This window comes from Sphaerodactylus townsendi, linkage group LG11, assembly GCF_021028975.2.
Source record: "Sphaerodactylus townsendi isolate TG3544 linkage group LG11, MPM_Stown_v2.3, whole genome shotgun sequence".
Classification (NCBI taxonomy): domain Eukaryota; kingdom Metazoa; phylum Chordata; class Lepidosauria; order Squamata; family Sphaerodactylidae; genus Sphaerodactylus; species Sphaerodactylus townsendi.
This window is the reverse complement of record NC_059435.1, coordinates 36,726,851-36,744,449: the sequence shown is the minus strand read 5'-3', so window position 1 is coordinate 36,744,449 and position 17,599 is coordinate 36,726,851. Positions and strand designations below refer to the sequence as shown.

Genomic DNA, 17,599 nt, shown 5'->3' with positions numbered 1-17,599 from the left:
ACTCTAATAGACTATCAATTACTGGTTCCATACCTGCAACCCCTTAATACCAATAAAAGAAGAGTTTGGATTTGTATCCACCCTTTCTCTCCTGTAGGAGACTCAAAGGGGCTTAAAATGTCCTTACCCTTCCCTCCTCACAACAAACACCCTGTGAGGTGGGTGGGGCTGAGAGAGCTCTGAAAAGCTGTGACTAGCCCAAGGTTACCCAGCTGGCATGTGTGGGAGTTCACAGGCTAATCTGAATTCCCCAGATAAGCCTCCACAGCTCAAGCTCAGAGCATCAAACCCGGTTCCTCCAGATTAGAATGCACCTCCTCTTAACCACTATGCCACTGCTGCTCCTAAAACCCACACTCTGGCCGTTTCCGCACGGCCCATAAACGACGGCCTGGGGGCGGTAAAAACGCCGCCCCCAGGCCGCCGTTCGCACAGGCAGCAGCGGCGACCTGAATGCGCTTCCCTCCCCCCAGGGCGGCGTCAGGCCGCCCTAAACAACAACCCTTTAAAGGGTTGTTGTTGGGGAGGAAGCGTCTTCCCGGCGGCGCGGTGCGAACCTCCCATGGTTTCGGAGCGTGGGCGGGGCTCCGACGGCCCGCAGGCGACGACAAGGACATCGGGAGTGGAACAGAGGAGGGTGAAGAGGCGGCTCCGTGTGGAGCCGCCTCTCCTGCGGCGGCCTCCGCTTGGCCTGCTCGCACGCTTGCGTGCGAGCGGGCTTGCGCCCCATGCCGCCAGCACTCTTGGCGGCATGGGGGCGCAAGGAGGCCGTGCGGAAACGGCCTATGTCTATATCTATTAATAGAAAGGGTGGAAAAATTCTTATGACCACTTAACTATCCGGATGATCTTAAATCACATTAAGCGACCTTGAATATGATCGCACCTTTAAGGGCTGTCAATGTCACATATATTTGTTTCCTCAAAACCAACAATTTTAATATTTAGTCTTCAGTATAAAAGTAGATATTAACTGAAATCTGAGCAGACTAAAGGCTAAAGAAGGATGTAGGATTCCAAATAATCTTCTGTTTATATTTCATCACGTGGCATCAAGGAACAATCTTCAAGATGCATAAATATGCATTTGAAAGATTTCAGATGAATCACCTTTCTTGTAACTGTTTAACTATTGTAATTGCCAAAGGCTTTCACATTACAGTCACACTTCCTCCTGCTTGTGGATGGGGTTTCAGGACTGAACCACCATATTCCAGTAGTATTTTCTCCTGACATGTCACCTGCATCTGACTGGCATCTGAAGATCCTCTGAAGATGCCAGCCACAGATGCAGGCAAAACGTGAGGAAAAAATACTACTGGAACACAGCCATACAACCCAGAAAACCCACAACATCCTAACTATAATTGCATTTACAAAAGAGCAGTAATGTTTGCTCAGGAAAACCAAGCTACATTAAAGGGGCTAAACTGCTCGCTTTTATAATGCAAAATTATTTGTGAAGTGATATTTGGACTATATACATGTATTTTCATGCATCCATATACAAAGAAGCAACTTATACATACAAATTTCTGTCAGCTGATGTCTTGCATCATGGTGAAAAACCTCTAGCTCATGTTCATTAATATCTGTCTGTCTGTCTGTCTGTCTGTCTGTCTGTCTGTCGAGAGAGAGAGAGAGAGAGCATTAATACAAATACATATAAAAGTTCTTGCTTACTTTCAGAAGGCAAACTATGAAATGTTTAACTTTAGTGTTACATAGTTTTCAGGAATGATCCTATGCAGAAAAAGAAAATGTCATAAAATATGACTTCAGAACACTTAATCACACATGATCTGATTTTATAAAGTACATTTCTCTTTTGCTTGAAAGCTATGATATGGTGTACCAGTGACATTCCCAGGCCACTTGGTATATCCCAGAAAATTGCTCTAGGAAATTATGTAATATTTACAAAATGTCTGTCATTATAAGGGGCAGTGGACAAAGGTCTGTATCTTGTATATCCCTTGTTGGGGACAGAACCACTTTGCTACAGAGATGTGAAGGTATTTTTCTTCAAACACAATAGGGTACCCAAATGCAGTACTTAATTTCCATTCTAGTATATGTGTAGTGTTTGTTTGCTTGCTTTGTATCCTTCTCTCCCCCCCCTCCAACCAAGTGGGGTTCAAAGCAGCTTCCAACAAGTTAAAATATGCATACTATATACAAAATTAAAACAATGCATAATAATTGAATATAGACTAATAATAACACCAAATTGAAACTCCTATTATAAGTGTAGCCTATTTACTAGTGAGTAAATCTCACTGAGTTTAGTGTGACTAACGTTCTCAGTATACATCCTTAAGATTGCACTAATCATCATGTAATTTAAAAAATCACATGGCTGCCAGATGTATATTAGTTGTAATGACAGATTAGGACCAGAGAGGCCTACGTTTGAATTGCCACTCTGCCATGAAGCTTACAGGGTGACCTTAGACCAGTCTCTTTCTTTTTGCCAAATTTAATCACATGGTTATCTTATTTATTTGTTTTATTTAAAATTTCTATGCCACCTTTTCACTCAAATGGAGTCCCCAGGGTGGCAAACATCAAAACATTTCAGCATCAAAAACACTTAAAATATATAAACAATAATTCAATAGACACACATAATTACATATAAGACCAAAACAAGGAAGGCCAATAACAGTTATTGCGAGTATGCCAAACAAAACAAACAAACAAAAGTTTTCACCCGCTTGCAGGAAGGACCAGATAAAAGTGTGATACATAGATAAGTCATAGAATTTATATTCAATGACACAACATCATTGTGTTATAGCACTTTTGGATCCTGGCTAACAAACTCAGTTGTGGAAGGAACTGCACATCTGCATGGGTGGCTGATTCCACTACAGTCAATTCTAGGCACCCACCTCACAAAGGGTGGGTGGTGCTAGCTCTGAGGGCATTGGACCCCAGGAGAAACAGGAGCTGCCTGGAACTTTGTATGCCATCTGTTTAAAGATATATGGGCAGGAACACTGATAGTGAGGACTAAACTGTACAGTCCTATGGGGACTAGTGTAACTCTGCATAGGATTATACTGTAAAAGTGCAAGATCTAAATAGCAGTTACTGAATTAGACAGAGCAAGAGCAAATCTGAAACATACATATTATCTTTATATCAGAAATTGTTTTCTTATTTTTATCAAATCTATATCCCACCCTATCCCTGCAGGGCTCAGGGTGGGTCACAACATAAAATCAATTGTGTTCTCATTAAAAGTATTAAAATATAAACATCAGCACAATATTAAAACAATTAAATAATAAAATAACACATTCAACCCCAAACTATTAATAGATGTCAACAATTGTTCCTTTATATCAGATTTTTTTTCATTCTTCCCACTAGATGGCCTCAATTCTTGATTAACTTAAAGTTCAAGCAGGGGGAAAAATGCACTGGTGCAGTGATACACAATGTGTTGGGAGCCACAGGTGGCTTTTTCATATGCAATCTCTGGCACTTCTGAGCACTGTTTGCCAGTATGGCTTCTGAAACATGGGGCAGAGTAAATGTGCCTTGCCCACGGGGCATATGATTGGCAAGTGGTTCCTACCTTGAAACAGCTGTAACAGAAGAACAGATAAGCTGCCTGACCTTCACTGAAGCTTAAGCCTCATTCCAGGGTTGGAAAATAAATGTGGCTTTTTTGGTTGATGGTGAATGTGAGTGTGGCTCTCTGCAAGCTTTTTTCAAGTAGAATGAGGGAGGACTGTTGCTTCTAGCATTTAAACTCGGGGGGGCTTCAAACAACTCTTTCTATTCCTCACTTCACATAAGAAAGCACTGTTCATGCCTTGTAAACAATCTGCTTGTAAGACTCAGGACAGGTTGATCTGACAACGGGACTCACAATGTCACCACTAGCCACTCAGATTAGTCAACGGGTGCTATTTTGCTCTAACTTCTTTCCATGTACATTACTGTAGAAGTGACCATTTTGCCACCCAGATAATCAATAAAATCAAACATGCTAGAAAAATTCCACTGATCAATCTATTATTTAAAAGTCAGTTCCTCTATCTACTTTGCCCCTTAAACTATAGCACTCCATTAATCTCATTAACATACCTTTTCTTCCTTCCTTTCCTCGTGTTCATGCACTCAGAAAGCCAAATTGGATAGTGGTTAGAGTGTCAGACTAGGATTAAATTCCCACTGTCTGCCATGGACGTTTGCTGGGCGATCTTGGGCCAGTCGTTCTCTCATCCTTACCTGCTTCACACAGTTGTTGTGAGGATAAAATGGAGGAGGGGAGAATGGCGTAAGCTACCTTGGTTCCCTGTTGGGCAGAAAAACAGTGGTAGGTGGAAAGTGAAACGAAACCACAGCTAACAGGGCAAGCCTGTACGGTTTCAAGGCAAGAGATATTCACAGGTGGTTTGCCATTCCCTGCCTCTGTGTAGCAACCCTGAACTTCATTGGTGGTCTCCCATTTAAGTACAAATCAAGACAGATCCTGTTTAGTTTTCAAGATGTGACAAAATTGGGCTAGCTTGGGCCATTGAATCAGGGCAAAAGCAGTGTATAAATATCTACATAATAATGTGCAAGTCATATCCATTTTCATCACTATACCATTCTATTTCTATACTTTCTGCAAATATGGTCCCTATGTGTAAACTATTCTCCTGCTGTTTTTATCAAACTTTTTCTTTTGAACAGTACTTAGAAATAACATCTTTAAAAAGAAAAAAGTAGTGCTTAACATGAGCTGCAGTATAATAGAGGCAGCGAATTAAGACATGTTATAAAAATTCTCCCTCCTGTAGGTTGCACAGATATATACTCTGAAACAGGTACATTTAAAAATCTTTCTTAAAGTCTACAATGAATTTCTGACGACATTTGGCATCCCATTTCCACTGCATAACAAATTCCAGGAGAACATGGCCACTCCCACCAAAGCATCCTACCCCTGCCACCCCATTAACCAGTTAAAACAGTCCCTGGTCACTTGTTCAATCCTGTGGCCATTTATGCTCCAAAGCTGAACTTTAGGGTGCCTACCAAATCCTATATTTGGTGTGGTAATTAATCATTGGATGTCCCTGGAAGCAGTAATAGGGTTCTGAACAGGATGACTGTGAGGTTCTGAACAGGATGACTGTGTTATTGGCATGTAACAATACAGGAATCGGATGTTGCACTAATGTAGGTGGATGGCAGTCTGGGTCATCTAAACAGCTCACCCTGTTGTTTATGTCAAAGATAATCAGCAAAGGGGTGAGGACACAACCTTGCATAATTTCTTTGAAGGTGTTAATTGGGTTTAATAGGTGCCCCTGTCTGATGCATCTGGCTCTGAGCGTGGTTCTATCATACAGAGTATAAATGAGATAAAGAAGTCTGTAGTTGATCAAGTCTGTAGTTGAGTCTGTAGTTGAGAAGTCTGTAGTTGAGCTGGACCAGGGAAATTACAGGCCAGTCAGTTTGACATCTGTTCCTGGTAAATTAGTAGAATCTATCATTAAAGATAAAATTATAAAACATGTAGAAAAGCAAGACCTGCTGAGAAAGAGTCAGCATGGCTTTTGCAGAGGCAAATCCTGTCTTACAAACTTACTAGGGTTCTTTGAGGGTGTAAACAGGCATGTGGACAGGGGTGAACCGGTGGACATTGTCTACTTGGATTTCCAAAAGGCTTTTGACAAAGTTCCTCACCAGAGACTATTGAGAAAACTCAGCAGTCAAGGAATAAGAGGGGAAGTCCTCCTATGGATTAAAAACTGGTTGAGAAACAAACTGTAAATTTAGCATTTTGGTAATGAAGCAATCAAATGATCCAGCAAACTTGTATGTTTTTACCAAAATGTTATCTGGACAGAAACAAATCTAGACATCCTTTTGTCAAAAATTAGATAATGTTCAGAAAAATGTTAATGAGCTGAACAAAGAGCCAGATTGAAATAAAATGCAAATGCTAATGGTTGCTGAGTCATTATTAAAATAAAAATACTAAATTGAAAATATTCTTTGAGGTGCCTGGGGCATTAAAACTGTGACATTTTCTTCTGTCAGTTTTAAAGATATAGTCCAGCTACTGATTTACATAGACAGAGCAATAGTAGTTTAAAGCTATTTATGTGTCCAGAACAACACAGCAGCTGCCTTTAGTAGTTCAAGTTTTATATAAACCTAACCCTCTCCCCCTTCCTAACCCTTCTCACAAGGGTGGGCCACAACCAGATGATGGGCCCCTTTCCCCTCCCTCTCCTTTCCCCAAGGGTAGGTGAGCCTGAGCCATGACCAGATGATGGGCTTCCTTCCCCCCTGGGTGGGTAGGCCACAACCAGAAGAGGGGACCCCTTCCATTCACCCCAGGGAAGATGGGCCTTGACCAGATGACAGGACCCCTTCCCCTACCCCCCAGGGTAGGAGGGCCAGGTATACCTGGACGAGATCTGATGAAGGTTTCATTGATTCAGAGAGAATAGCCATTTTCAACTTGAACTTCCTTTTGGTAAATGTTTAATTAAAACAAAACATGTCTACAAGAATCCAGGATTGTAGTACTCATAATAAAAGTGATTGTATTCAAAGAGTCCAACTGATCAGCAATTCTGGTATGAAATCTTCACAGCATGCTAAGAGGAACTAAAAATGACAGCATCAAAATTGTTTGATTCTTTATATGTATTTTTAGAATAGTACAAAGGACCCAAACTTGTAATATCCAGAACACTGTTATCAGGTGTCTCATCAAGTAATTTTCTATATTAACATCCTGCTTCTTCTACTATAAAGAGCAAATCTCTGTGACCATTTCAAAGATGAAGAGGAATCTGATCTGTAGAAGAATTCCAAGGGACGGGGGACAGAAATATAAAAATATGGGAATTTTATAAGCCACTCAGAGGCCCTAGGAATCAGAATGTTTAACTGCAAAGTATGCAGTCATTGCAGTGCCAACCAAACAAATTATAAAATCCAAAAATTTCTAGGCAAAAAGCACACTCAGAACTATGATAAACAAGCAAGGAACCCTCAAAGACTTCTGGTGATCATTTCATTTTTTTTCTGTATGCTAAAACACATTACATCATTTTCCTCTTTTCTGTTTCATTCTCCCAGCAAACCATGTGAGATAGACTGACAATGTGTCACTGGCCCAAAGTCACCCAGCAAGCTTCCATGGCAGAGCAGGGATTTGAACTTTGATCTCCCAGATTCTAGTCTGATGTTCCTACCTCGCACTACACTGACTCACAGTTTTCCCTCCTTCCCTGCCCCTGGCAGCCTTTTTCAGCGAAATGTTATGCAGTAGCATGTTGCTCGAGTGAGTTGTGTGGTGCCTGCTTCCAGGCCTAGGCAAGTTATGTAACATCAAGTCAGGGAGAAGGGAGGGGAGCAAAGGTGGCTGGGAGACCAAAATAGTTTTCAAGGGGACTTGCCCCTCCCCCTGCCTTTTACTGACAGAAGACAAAGTTAAAAATGGTGGCAATATTGTTGTGGTTGTCTCTTAGCCTCCACACTGGCCACTGAAACCTAAAGGTACTGGTGTAGAAAGATTTGCCTTGTGTGTTCATGGCTCCAGTCTTTGCATTTAAGTGTTCTCAGATAGGGCCACATTGAGAACTAAATCTATTGGTAATTTCAGATACAATAACTGTGTTAGCTCTGTTGCAGCCAAAACCTACAAACTAAGGAAAAGGAAGGGAAATGTTGTTAAATGCGGAGTTGAGCAATTCAGTTGAGAAAATGTGCTGAGCTGAAATTCGTATGAAATTTTAATGCTATTGTATCACGCTCTGTAGGATCCAGAAATAGTTCACTCAGTACAAGTCACAGTTACTGTATCTAGGTTTAAGTTGACCATTCATCTTGCTCCATCTCTTTATCTTTACAACTTACCCAGAAAGCAATACCATAATGCTGTTGATTCTGAATACTTCATACAGCAATTATACAGCAAAAATGCCCTATATGAGCAAGAACCAAGTAGTTTCAAAAGGTGATGTTTCTGAAAGGTAATACAGATGCAGTTTTTTAAATGACAAGAACTTTTTGCATAAAGGAACTTTTTCTCAGAGATTGTTGTTTAAGCAAAATTGATCTCAGCCATCATATTTTGATAAAAATGACACTCAACGTCTTAAGAACACCATTCAAACCTCAACACAGCCATACCTCTGATTTAAAGTATAGTTTAATGTTTATGATGTAAAGGTTACTCTTATTGTCAAAGATTAAAAAGCCAACAATGAGGTAAGCACATAAAATTGCCCATAAGATTACAACCCTGATCTTGTCAAAATTCCCTGCTTCTTCATTTAAATAAGACACTGAGGAAATACTGCAGATCCTGCAGTTTGCCATCTCATGCCCACCACTGCATAATTACACTTTGGTAGCTGCTTTCACACACAACCAAGAATTGTAAATGGAATATGGCGAGTTCATCACAACTACTGAATTGTTGAAACATTTCAGAATAAAGTTTCTACTAAAACTCTTTTTTTGTGTACGATATCCTTAACCATTGTTATCCCAGTCTGTTCTTGATTTTTTAAAATATTGAAATGTTGACAGCAAGCACAGAAGAATTAATTGGTGTGTTTCATAAGGAAGGATGGCCAGAGTTGGGAGATGAAGACTCCCCTTGGATCTTCTTGGATGTCTCCATGACAGAGTTCCTCAGAGCGTCACTCATCTCAATTACGTCAAAGTCTACCTCATTCCCTTCTCTGCCATTGTCATCTTCATCAAGATGAGAGCTGGACAATAGGGCTTCACTGTCTCCATGATCATTTGGCTTGGCATCAACAGGTGATGTGGCAAATTTATACATCACAGGAAACAGCACTGCTGTCATGACTGATGCTCCCACAGAAGCATACATAAGAACAGGGACGGAGGAAAAGTGTCCTTGAAGGAAGCCAACCACTGCAGGAATGCACATTTACCCCAAAGCAGCACCCATGACAAACATGGATGCAGATTTCCACACAATGGTGGTGTACTGTTCAAGCCAGGAAATGCCACTGGGAAAGATAGCTGCCAATGAAGCACCGTACACTGCAGAGCAAAGCCATAGGGACAACAGGTGTGCATTAAGCAGTGCCAGGAACAAAGAGGATATAATAGTGCCTATGATACATAGTAAGATAATAGTTCCAGGGTAGGCACAAGTGGCACAAAAGCAATCCCCTGTAGTTGCAAAACTTCCCCAAAAGAGAGAGTTCAAACCAGCTACTTCACTCTCTTTCATATGGATGAAGGTTTTTCCATATGTAAAAATACAGGAACCACAGGTTACTTCTGTCCCTACATAGAAGAAAAAAAAATATGAAAAGCAAAATTATGATTGCATTATGATATTTGTGAGTCTGGCATTTCTGCTGAGAAAGCTTTGTTCTGTCTCGAACATGACTTTTCTTCAAGTACAAGATAAGGAAAATCAGTGCAACAAGCAAGAGATTAGAGCCTATAACAACATAAGTCCACATAAAGTTCATGTTTGAATGCAGTTTCAGTCCCAACAGATCATCAGTATTTGGATTCAAAGAAGTCTGATTGCCAGCACTGCTGTTTAGATGAACCTCAGGATCAGTAGTAAACCCGCCCAGAGCCATCTTGGCCAGGGTAGGAGATACAAAGGCAACCAGGGCAAAACTGAAGTGCAAGGCTTGCAATGTGAGGACCAGCCTCTTCCTTCCACGTGGCCAAGGCAAGAACATTGCCACCTGCAAAGGGAAGAAAAAAGACAGGGTCAAATTTGCCAGCACATAACAAATTCTTAGACCCCAGCTACATGCAAGAGCTGCCGGCCTGCTGAAAAGTTTGAAGGTTCCAGCAAACTTAGGTGCACAAAGATGGGAGAAGACATCAGTTACAACACAGAGAAGGAGCTGTCACTAACTAAACTCTTCTCTTTCTCCTTAGCAGATGATTCTCCCTATTCTTTCCCATCCCAGCGCCCAGGGTACACTAAACACTAAGGAGACAGAGATGCAAAGAAACTGTGGATGGGCCAGTAGCTCCCTCTTCCCCATGTTGCCAGGTTCTTAAGTCAATTACACCCATCCATACAAATGATGCAGAATAAAGCCAAGTTAAGAAAGCATATTTGATTCAAACTACAAAGCTTAAACATTATTTCCATTACATTTAGTACAGTAACTGCAAAGTTAATTATGTAGATATTTTCTTACTGAAAAAAAATGATCATAAGCATCAAAGGCAGTAAGCATATGACTCTGCTTGCAAAAGAGCGGTCTCCTTCAAGAGTTACAGTGCATCCCAAAGGTCAAGTGCTCGGTTAACAGGATGCACCCTCATTCCTTGGTCCCAAGTGCTGCGGGGGAAGAGCTCACTTTCAGAGGAAAGCGTTGCATTTGCTATAGAAAAGCTGTTGACTCACTGTTAGGCTGAAGGTCACTTCCAGCTGAGGTTTCAGTGGGCCTACCTGCTGTGGTAGATTCTTTACCAAAAGCCCGGAGCTCTACTATCACCACATTCCCTATTCTCATACATAAGGTATGGCTTGCTCTCAGGGGCTTCTAACCAATACATGCTACTCATATCACCAATCTCCTGGCGGGCTCTTCTAACATCATGGCATCTTCATCCAATACTTCCTCTACTTACTGTTCCTCTTTTTCCAGTATTGCCAGGTCTACTATGCATTCATTTTGTTGGCCTCTTTCTCTATTACCCTCCTTCCCCAGTTCATGATGATCAGTACACAGCACTCATATTTTAGGGTCATTTGCAGAATTAAATGAAGTGAGTTGGGGGAAGAATAGACTGGCGTGAAATATCCACCCTGGTTATTTCATAGCCACAAAGGTATAATAGCAAGCCAAAAATATATATTCCTTAACAGGCTGCTAAGCAAGGAGAAATAAGAACTGGTCCAACAAAATTGCAGGAAAAAAGTGTATACTTTCAGGCACTAAAAGCTTTTGAATTATTGTTCAAAATATCTGAGCTGCAGCAAAGTCTGCTTGGAATAATTCCCCACTGTCCTGACACACTCCTTCTAACAAAAGTGAACATCCTTGAGGAAGGATCCCTTAAGGAATTATAATAATAATAAGCCTTTATTTGGCATAACAATAATCATAACACAATAAAAAACCTGAGATAAAAGGTATACAAATACAAAGGTTTAAGATAAAATATAAATTATTGATTGTGCATCACCTCCAGTAAAAATTGTGCTACCAATTCACAAGTTTCATTGCCTTAAGGAATTGTGTGCTTCACATATACATCCTTGAGTGCCAAAACCTAAACTTGCAGTTAAGTGAGGGGCACGGAAAAGAGGGTTTTTTCTCACACTTTGGTGTACCTAAAATCTGAACCCAACTAGGCTACAGGCCTAATTCACATGTACAAGCAAAATACTTCTTAACCACACACAATATCACCAGAACTGCTAATTCTTCACATAGAAAGCAATTTACCTTTCTCCTTTCAGTTACTCGTCTTCATAAAACTCTGCCCTTTCCCCCATGTCTAGCTCAAAAGACCAGCACAGCAACATTGCGCATTATCAAGCCAAATCCTGCCAGTACTAGTCCCCGCCAACCACCATCGGTATCCCCTACTTCTCACCTTCTGAACTTCATTTCCTGGACAGTGTTAGTCCTCTTCTATCCCACACATCAGCTCCCTGCCTCTTCAAATCGACTTCCATTTTAGGCCTTGGCATTTGGTTTGTTTACTTTCCAGCAAAATTTCAAATGCTTTCTTTAGCAACCTCAACATTTAACCAGTAACCTTTCCAGTCTCTTACCTGCTCCTTTGGCCTTTAAATTTAGGCAAGGTTCACAGTGCAGCATTCCCTCCCACCAGTGGCGTACCTACGCAAACTGGAGCTCTAGGCAAAACCTAAGTTTGATGCCCCCCCATGGGCAGCCACACACACACACACCCCATCGTGACCAAACAATGATTTTTTCCACCAGGTCGTTTCAAAGTCACCATCACATTATAGAACATCCCCCAACTCACAAATCTGAACACAGCAATGGGCCTTGCCTACAGCAGAAATATTTTTTGAAAACATTTTCAAAATGCTTTCAAAATGTTTTATTACTGCTATGAAAACATTTTATGGTGTTCTATCCAGTCCCCCCAATTGGGGGACACAGCATCACTTCAATGTTATTTAAACTGGGAACCCCAGATTCTCCCTTTAAGGTGGATTTAAAAGGAGAATCTGGGCTCCCTTGTTTAAACAAGTGATGCTGGAATCCACCTTCAACAAAGACTGATTTTCAACGGTGCTTAAATTGAGGTCTTTCAGATTCTCCTTTTAAACTAATCTTAAACGGAGAATCTGAAGTTCCCAGCAACAACATTGAAAGTGATGCTATTTTGGGGTTGATTCTCCCCCACCCTGCTCATATCACTTTCACCAGCCAAACCGGGGACCTCAGATTCTCCCCTTAAAGCCATGCCAAAGGGGGGGGGGTGTAAGTGCGGAAAATCTGGGGAAATTTGGAGGTGCTTGCTGTCAGGGGTGCAATTGTTAAGCTAGCAGCACCAAACTTTCAGTGTATCTTTAGGAGACCCTCCTAATGATACCACCCAGCTTTGGTGAAGTTTGGTTTAGGGGGTCCAAAGTTATGGACTCTCAAAAGTGTAGCCCCCATTGGAAACAATGGGTGATGGGGCACCCCCTTTGGGAGTCCATAGCTTTGGACCCCCTGGACCAAACTTCACAAAACCTAAAATCAGTAAGAGATTCTCCCAGAGGGCTCCCCAGGTTTCGTGCAGTTTGTTCAGGGGGTCCAAAGTTATCGACCCTTGAAGGTGTAGCCCCATCTCCTCTTAGCTCCCATTGGAAAAATGGGGGATGGGGCACCCCCTTTGGGAGTCCATAACTTTGGACTCCCTGAACCAAACCTCACCAAACCTGGGTGATAGCATCAGGAGAGTCTCCCGAAACATCCCTGAAATGTTGGTACTGCTAGCTAGCCTAAAAACTGTGCCCTCTGCAGGCCAAAAACGGAAAAACACTGAAAATACAAAAAATCCCACAAACGAACCTACAGTTTTTGCGTCCCCCATAAGGGGGTGCCCTGGGCAACTGCCCACTTTGCCCAATGCAATGGGAGGAACACCTCTGACTGCAGGGCAAGGGCTGCTGAAGCAACACAAACTCAAAGCCTTCTTGGTTGTGTTCTGTGCAGTTGTCAAAGTTCACAGAATCATAGAGTTGGAAGACACCCCAAGGGCCATCAAGTTCAATCCCCTGCAATGCAGGAAGTAGGGGTTGGGGTTGGACTTTTAAATAGTTTCAGTCTCAGACCTGATCATTATTTGATCTTGCAAAGGACATGGAGGTGGGAAGGAAAGCCTCTTATTTCAGGCAAGAAAATAAGTTTTACAGCTCTGTCCTGTTGGAGAAGATGGGCAGGCAGTGGCATAGGGGGGCAAAATGGCGGGGGGCCCCCGTTGAACTCCAGACTTCTCCGGGCTGCCCTCACCCCACCCCGTGGCAGCTATGCGACTATAAGTAGCACACCTGCTTCTCCTCGAGGATCCTGAAAGAAGCAGATCGTAGGCAGGAGCTAACTCGCAGATTCCGGCTGCTCGCCTTGGAAAATCGCCCCTTTTGGGCAAGGGGACCGCAGCTTTCACGTGAGCAAGCAAAGACACGCGCGTCACCCGGCCGCCTACTTACCATGCCGAGAAAAGCAAACACCACAAAGCACCGCTGAAATGCACAATTTCAGCGGGCGCCACGGGGCCGCCGCCGCCGCCGCCGCTTCCTGGAGTTGCTGCTTGGTCAGCGCACCGCCTCCATTCCGGCTTCTTCGGCCGCTCCTGTCGGTCTTGATCATCTCCGGCGGAAGGGCACCCCGAGCGGAGCCCGCTCCTGAGCCCCGCACCTCAGCAGAGGCTGCCATCGCCATCGCCTCTTCCTCGTCATCCTGGTCCTCCTGCAGGCGGGCTTCTTCTTCTAAAACGTCTCCGCCAGAGGAGCTCCCAGCCGCTTGACCTTACAACACACCAGCAGCTCACACCATCTTTGGAGCGACCGTCTCCATGAAGACCACAACTCCCAAAAAGCCTTTCGAATTGTTCTGGCGACTCCAGGTACGACGCCCTGACTCTTTAAAAAGCCTGATGCGGACTGTTGGTTGTGTCGGCCAGGTCATGTTCCGACCTGTCTTCTGCACTGAGGTTTCTGATCGGAGGCGTTATGAAGTCGGGTTTCTCCACAGTCGCAAAGTCTTTCCTGAAAACATGAGGCGAAGGAACGGAACGGGAACTGCGTAACTTCATTCACTCAATTGTTGCTGGCCCGGCAGTTCGTCCATTGCAGGAAAGCCTCGTTCACCAGACGGCCTATGGAGCGCAGGAGGCCAATAGCAGTTGGCGCTAAAAATGCGTGTGTTTTGTCACTCCTCCTCGGAATCCAGGGAGAGGACAGGGGATTCAGTAGATGGGCATGGCAGGCACCGGGGGAGAGATTTAGCAATGAGCCCAACAGTAATTACGGATCCCACCACTTAAAAAAAAATGAATTCCCTTAAGGAATACAGAAAAGCGGAAGAAAGGATTATGAAGGAATTACCCACACCTAAACAGACCATCTGAATAGACACAGTCCTGGACCCTCAGGCAAGCACCTTCTGTTTGCCTCCTAAACTCCCAGTGCATAATTAATGTTCTGCCACTTACCCTGGACAATATTTCTCTTTCACAGGCCTTGGATGGCAGGTCTTTTCTTGCAAGCAGACAGCCACATAACCTGAAACAAACTCTCACCTACAACAGTGGACCACCAAAATGAAACAGTAATGTAAGAACCAGGTCACTTAACAAAGGAGCCAACTTTTATCTTCATATAAACTCATGCAGCATTATGACCAGACCTTGTAACAGCAGCTATACGATCTTGGGCTCACAATATTTAGATATCCATGAACAGTGTGATCTCCCAGGCCTGGGCATTCTATTACTGATCAAAAATTCTTTGTTCACTTGTGAAAGAACTTCAGTGGGAGAATCCAGCATGAAACTTCTGAATTAGAATTCATTTAAAAGTTCATTGCTACCTATACCCTTTGTAGGTCTTGACAAGGACTTTCTCACTCACTATAGATTGATTTACTTCATTTAATACGTTTTGTATGCTTACCCTGAGGCTCCTTGCTCCACAGTGGGATTTCCTCATGTTTCTCTATTTACATGCCAGGAGTGCCCAACTGCCTGCTTGCACAGCTTGCCTAACAGCCCCATCCAATTTGGGGGGAGGCAAAAGGGCTTTAGGGAATGGCATGGCTGTGCGCCAGCACATCTGTCCTCCGGAAGTGGTGCATTGGCCTCTAGTGAACAGCAGCAGATGTGCCTTGCAGCTGCTCTTATCCCTCAACCGTATGATCATTGTGTGCAGGGCCAGATGAAACAAGTGTCTGGTGAGGCTTTTTGGTTTTGGAGCCAGTGTTAGTTAGCTCCCTCCTGGGATTTAGGTTCAGGACCCAGGCCTCCCAGCCCTCAGACTTACGCCACCCTTTTAGTGGTATATGTCCTGTAGGCCTTATGGGGCTTTACTGCGGCAGGGGAGTTTCAGGGCTTTTTCTTACTTTCCATGCCACTGGGTGCTTCCTGCTGGGAGGCGATAGAGCCTCCCACATTGGTACCCGTCCCACCAGCCTCAGCCAGCCCAACCCCGTAAAAGTCCTCCCTTCCCCATGTGGTTCAACACCTCTACAACAGGGCACACACAAACACACACACAGGCGGATTCTGCATGCGCCAAAAACTGGTGTGAAAATGGTTTAAATTGGTGAGTATTAATTGGTCAGAATTAAACTGGCAATGTTGCGCTTTGTTGAGGATGCATGTATCTGTGTTTTGTTGAGGATGCACGTATCTGTGTTTTGCCGGAGATTTAACGTATCTCTGCTTTGCCGAGGATGCACCGCATTCGTGCTCCCGCAGCTTGGAGATCCAACATGGCGAGAGCCGAGTCAGCCTCGAAGCCCCGGCGTTGCCACACTGTACCGCCAGTCGTAGAACACGTCTGGGTTCTCTTCAGAAGGTAGCACTATATACAGTTTAATACCGCCCCTTACTCGTCACCCATCGTTCCCTGAAGCTGGTGAAGAGATGAATTCTAGTTCTCTTTGCTCTTTTGCCACTGAAGCCCTGTGATACATTGCAACTATCTTTGGGTATCATTTGAAGGTGGATGGGGAGGTTGATTTGCACTGTACATGATGCAATGTGCCCACGTAATGGAGGGTACTTATCCTGCTGGTAACCATCATACATCTGCTTGAACTGAATAAGGGGGTCCTATGAACTGTGTCCCCCCAGCCAATACCACAAACAATGCATGGAGTGTCCACAGGGTGTGGAGAGTACTCTTTGAAAACATAAGTGGGTTCTTAGGGCTGTAGTGCCATCATAAAGGGACTAGATTTTGCTGAGAATGCCAAATGTATCGTAGATAGATTACTCGCGACTGAGCCAGGTTGATGATCTCGCCCCAAGTCTGTCCATTCTGTGCAGATGGTGCTGGTGCAGTCTTTTGTTCGCCAGAAATGCCTTGCTACAAGCATTTGCATTGGGCAGCTGTTTTTCAGCACTGGAAACAACACTGGTCAATTTAATGAGGGGCTAGCATGACAAAGGCCTGGGAGGGTTGGGTGAGTTCCAGAAACCTTGGCCTCATTTGGGTATGGCTAATGAAGGGAAAGAGTGAAAGCCATGGAACTTGAGCTTCATCTGAGATCTTTTGCAAAAAGGACTTGTGCCATGGCTATCGTGTGGCATGCTTTTGGCTGGCCATGTTGTGGAATATGACAACCATAGCAATAAATGCTGTTGAAATGGATGGTGTATCAGGTACCAGGCTGCTCTTGTTTATCCCTGGTACCAGTGCTAGGAGCACCCACCCTTCATGAGTTAGGTGTCTGGGACTGCCCATGATGAGATCAGACTTCTGTAAGGATGTACAGTTCCTTCCACAACCAGGTTCCTTAAGACTGGATTCAAAAGTTCCAGAACACATTGGAGGTAAATAACATCAACTGGAGCACCTTCCCTATGAGGAGAGGTTGCAGCGTTTGGGACTCTTTAGTTTGGAGAGGAGACGGCTGAGGGGGGATATGATTGAAGTCTATAAAATTATGCATGGAGTAGAAAATGTTGACAGAGAGAATTTTTTTCTCTCTTTCTCACAATACTAGAACCAGGGGGCATTCATTGAAAATGCTTGGGGGAAGAATTAGGACTAATAAAAGGAAACACTTCTTCACGCAACGTGTGATTGGTGTTTGGAATATGCTGCCACAGGAGGTGGTGATGGCCACTAACCTGGATAGCTTTAAAAGGGGCATGGACAGATTTATGGATAGAAGTCGATTTATGGCGATCAACAATCTTGATCCACTTTGATCTGAGATTGCAAATGCCTTAATGACCAGGTGAATAAGCTAAACAGCCGCAGAAGCGCCATTGCTTTCACCTCCTGCAGGTGAGCTCCCAAAGGCACCTGGTGGGCCACTGCGAGTAGCAGAGAGCTGGACTAGATGGACTCTGGTCTGATCCAGCTGGCTTGTTCTTATGTTCTTAACTGGTAAACAAAGCCCTATTAAGC

General features: G+C 43.6%; 1 protein-coding gene across 1 annotated transcript; it reads right to left on the bottom strand.

Moving 5' to 3' along the window:
* Positions 1–7,550: 7,550 nt before the first annotated feature.
* LOC125441256 (sodium-dependent glucose transporter 1-like) lies at positions 7,551–14,381 on the bottom strand. The gene is given in 3 exon segments (XM_048511724.1): positions 7,551–9,316; positions 9,318–9,716; positions 13,511–14,381. Coding segments are annotated over 3 exon segments (1,287 nt in total). The 5' UTR covers positions 13,673–14,381; the 3' UTR covers positions 7,551–8,590.
* Positions 14,382–17,599: the final 3,218 nt, after the last annotated feature.